Genomic DNA, 4,377 nt, shown 5'->3' with positions numbered 1-4,377 from the left:
GCAGCGCCGCCCCGCCTGGGCCCGTCCGGTCCTCGCGCCGCGGAGGGGCTGTAGCCTGAGCTGCTGCTCCCAGAAAGAAAAGAAAACGGGCGAGACCGCGAGGGCCCTCCGCAGAAACCTGCATCAATAAATGGAAGTTGGTTTTTTTTCCATTGCTCCGCCTGCTTTCTGGGCCTCTGCTCCTTACGGCAGCTGTTCAAAGGCCCCCGGGCTCTGCTCAGCCCCCCCCCGGGGCCAGTGCAATGTCCCTGTGCCTCCAGCTCCCCCCACAGCCGCTCCCGCGGGGGTGGGGGGGGGTAGTGCTGCCCCCTGCCCTGGCCTGGCGCTGGCTGTCCTGGCCGGCGGCAGGGCACGCCTTCCTGCCCAGGGGGGTGGACCCGGCTTGCTCGCCAGTCGCCCATGGCTCAACGGTGGCATCCGGTTGGGCCCCAGGGCAGGTCCTGGTCTCATTCAGCATCTCCATAAGTGGTCTGGACGGGGGAACCGCAGGCTCCCATAGCAAATCTGTGGGTGACCCTGGGGGTGGTGCCGCGGCCGCGCTGGAGGCAGGGTTAGGATCCAGGACGCCCTGCCTAGACCGGAGCCAGGGGCTGCAATCGGCTCGGCTCGGGCACCGTCTTCTGTGCGCGGAGGACCGCCAGCGCAGACAGGCTGCGGGACTGCAGCGAAGGCCCTGGGGTGACTGCGGACTGGAGGCTGACCATGTGCCAACACGGGGCTGCTGGTGCAAGCACAGCTAGCAGCCTCCTGGGCTGTAGTCGCGGCAGCCGCCCTCGCACATCATGGGCCGTGAGTCCCCCACTCGATTCAGGCCTCATCAGGGCTCGTTTGTCTAGGGCTGGGCCCTGCACTTCACACAGGATGTGGTCAGTTTGGAAAGAGGCCAGAGCAACACGCTGATAAGAGGCTGGGGGGAAAGGCTGAAAGAACTCGAGTTATTTAGTCTGGAGAAGACAGCAGCCTGCAGGCGATGGCAGAGGGTGGAGGTGGGCCGCAGGGAACAGGGGCCTCAAGCTGCAGCAGGGGAGGTGGGGGCTGGAGCAGCTTTCCAGCTCCACGGGCGGCTGAGCATGCAGGCTGCCCAGAGCAGCGGTGCAACCTCCATCCCTGGCCGTCTCCGAGCTGGACAGACGCTTGGCTGGGCCCGTTTAGTCAGGGATGATCCCACCCTAAGCAGCCCCTGGACTAGATGTGACCTCACGAGGTCCCTCCCAGCCTCATTTCTTAACTGGGTGCATGGGGGGATGAGGGACCAGCTGCAGCCCCAGCTCACCAGGGCCATTCCTGCTGCTATGACTGCCCCAGGGGCCCGTGTGTCCCAGCCACGCTGCCCAGCCAAGCAGATGGGGAGGGGGGAACCCTCGGACCACCCCCCTCAGGCTGCAACAGGGGCCTGGGGCCCACATCAGCTTGCCACCCCTGGCCACCAGCAAGCCCCAGAGATGCCACTGACTTGGTCTAAGTTTATTCAAGACGAGAAGGGCTCACAGTGTCAGTGGTGCTGGGGCAGGGCCCCGAGGAGCTAAAAACCACATACAACGTCCAACCCGCCCTACACACACCAAGGGAGCCAAGGCCTGGGGATGCTGGCCCCCGCGGCGCAGCAGCCCTCGCCCTGGCTCCTGGCCCCCCAGCCTGCTCTACTTGTCCCTGTCCGCACAGAGGCAGGCGTGCGAGGCCCCGGGCCCGTTGCTGCCTGGACACACGTGGCTGTTCACCTGGGCGGCCACCTTCTTGCTGGAGACGGGGCAGCTGGGCTCGGCCGGACAGGCCCGCTTCTGGCTCGGCCACGGTCGCTGCATCTTGTGCTCCAGCAGCATGTGGTTCTGGGGTGGCAGCCCCACGCAGGCCCTGCGGGAGCGGAGAGCTGCAGGGCAGGGCAGGCCCCAGGCTGGGGGCAAGGCTGCGGGCAGCATGCCCCTGGGGCAGGGAACCCTGTGGGGGAGGCACTGGCCCCCACAGCAGGTCTGGACGTGGCACCAGTGCCCGAGGCGGGGGGGCCCTGCGTGTCGGGATCCCGGCTGGGTCAGCGCCCGGAGCCCAGCGGCTGGTACCTGAGGATGTTCTCGATGCAGCTGCGCTGCCGGAAGAGGGCGTTGACGACAGGGGTGCCCTTGGGCACCAGAGGTGCCTTGCACAGGAAGGCCACGATGGAGAGGACGCTGTGGAAGCCCTGGAAGTCGGGGTCGCTCTCGGTGCAGAAGGTGATGCGCTGGCACAGCTCCGTCAGGATGGCCAGGTCCAGGATGATGGGGCTGGCCAGCAGCGAGTCCTGGGGGCAGGGGTGGGGGAGCATGGGGCCATGCTGGCACCCCCTGCCCATGCCCTGCTCCTTGGGCTGCCCACAGCCAGCGGGGCAGGAGCCAGACAACACCCCCAGGGACCACGGAGTTGGGAGAGGCCCCACCAGCAGCAAAGAGTTTGGGGAAACACCAGCCTCGTCCTACGTGGAGACCGGCCGAGCCCAGCAGCTGGGACCCCAGACCCCCTGACCTGCAGCCACACGCACCCCATGCACCAGACCCCCCTCCCTGCCATGGCCGTATCCCAGTGCCTGCGGTCTCCTCCCATTGCCCGCCTGGCCAGGGTGCTCTGCTGCTACCTGCTCTGGGACGGCAGAGCTCCTGGAAATCACAGCAAATGGGCTGGAGGGACCTCAGAGGGTCACATCTGGTCCAGCCCCTGCTCCAAGCAGGACCAGCTCCAGCCATTATCCCAGCCAGGGCTTTCTGAGGGATGCTTCAAGGGGGGCACGTTCCAGGTGCCGTAAGCGGGGTGAACCCGTCGCCGAGCACCCGGGCTCCCACCTGCACCCACAGCCCAGGCTGCGCACGGAAAGAGGCCCCCGGTGCTGCCCCCGGGCCCACCTCGCACGTGTTGTGGACAACGATGGTGTTGGTGCCGCCCATCATGATCTCCGACGTGTACTCATCCAAGGCCCGCTTGCTGTCGCCCACGTACGGCACGTACTTGATCACCACCTGTGACCCAGCGCTGCATGTCAGGGCCCTGGCCCCGTGCCCCCCGCCTCAGGCCACAGCCCCCGCCTCCTCCCTGCACGCTCACGCAGTGGTCGGGCTTCTCGTGGGGCCCATACAGCACGGGGTTGGCCTGCACCATGTCGTCCACCACGCAGCTCTTGGAGACCTCCTTGGAGTGGACCTGCTCCGGGGCCGACAGGTTCTTGCCGTCGTTGTTGCCCAGGTGGTTGTAGCTCACGATGGACACGGTCTGCAGGGGCGGGGGTCACAGAGCAGCCCTGGGCTCTGCACCGGGCCCCAGCACAGCTGCAGGGCCCTCCCCGGCCCCGCTCCGGCCCCCGAGCGGCTGCTGAACAGGTCCGGCCGGATTCCGAGGCGAGGGCCCGAGCTGCCCACGGCCCGGCCCGGCACTCTGCCCACGGGAAGCCCCCAGCTAGCCTGGCGTGCCCCGACGCCAGCCCTGGGAAGACCACATCCCCTACTCCAGCCCCGCCCCCGCTGCCAGCACGGCCCTGCCCCGCGCCAGGGCCCGCACCCGCCCGGGGGGCTGCGACTCAGCCCCCTGCCCCCATCACCTTGAGCCCGGAGCCGACGAGGAAATCCACCAGCACCGACTTGAGCTTGGTCTGCCCCGACTTGAAGTCGTCGCCGCAGATGAAGACGCCGCGCTGCACAGCCAGCTCCACGGCGCCCGGCACGAAGGTGTTCTGGGGCGAGCCGTTGATGTAGGCGCAGCCCTCCAGGATGCTGGCCACCGCGAACAGCGTGGACGGGGACACCTCCAGCCCGCGCTGCAGGTGGGGGGGAGCGCAGCATCTCAGTGCGCGGCCCGGGGCGGCAGGGCTCGGGGGCACAGCCTGCCCCGGGGCAAGGCCAAAGCGTGCCCTGGCCTCCCTGCGGCAGTGCCGCGGCGGGCGGGCAGAGCCCTGCCCATCTCCCTCACCTCGACGGCCTGCAGCAGGTGGTCGGCCGTGTCGTTGAGGCCGGGCCGCACGGCACAGAAGCGCTCGGTGTTGGCCGTCCACAGCACGATGACCTTGTCCACCCCGCTGCGCGCCCGGAAGTCCTGGATGTCCCGGCGGATCTGCGCCAGCTGCGGGAGCCGCGGCGGCGGTCAGCGTGCGGGTGCGCGGGCCCAGGGCGCCCGGGCAAGGAGCAGGTCCAGCCCGCCAGCCCCACCTGCTCGGCCTTGGTGCCCAGGATGAGGTTGTCGGCCCGCTGCTCCTGGTTGGCGGCGATGAACTCGGGGATGTAGACGGAGGGCCGGGGCTTCAGCTCCTCCATGTGGGGCCAGAGCTGCTCCTGCAGCTGCCAGTCGAGGACCTGGGCGCGGCGCATGGCCTGGGCCAGGTTCAGCGAGGAGATGTCCCAGCCTGCGGGGAGAGCCGTCAGCGCC

The 4,377-nt window shown here is 68.8% G+C and overlaps 1 protein-coding gene across 1 annotated transcript; it reads right to left on the bottom strand.

Annotated features, from left to right (window-relative positions):
• Window positions 1-1,449: 1,449 nt before the first annotated feature.
• ISYNA1 (inositol-3-phosphate synthase 1) lies at window positions 1,450-4,376 on the bottom strand (the record flags this gene model as incomplete). Its single annotated transcript, XM_019538441.1, has 7 exons — window positions 1,450-1,851; window positions 2,055-2,272; window positions 2,868-2,981; window positions 3,067-3,231; window positions 3,557-3,772; window positions 3,925-4,074; window positions 4,161-4,376. Coding segments are annotated over 7 exons (1,290 nt in total), but the record flags the coding sequence as incomplete, so codon positions are not given.
• Between the last annotated feature and the right edge of the window lies 1 nt (window position 4,377).

Source organism: Crocodylus porosus, unplaced genomic scaffold (assembly GCF_001723895.1).
Source record: "Crocodylus porosus isolate Cpor-Errol unplaced genomic scaffold, CroPor_comp1, whole genome shotgun sequence".
Lineage (NCBI taxonomy): Eukaryota > Metazoa > Chordata > Crocodylia > Crocodylidae > Crocodylus > Crocodylus porosus.
This window is presented reverse-complemented; position numbering and strand designations above follow the sequence as displayed.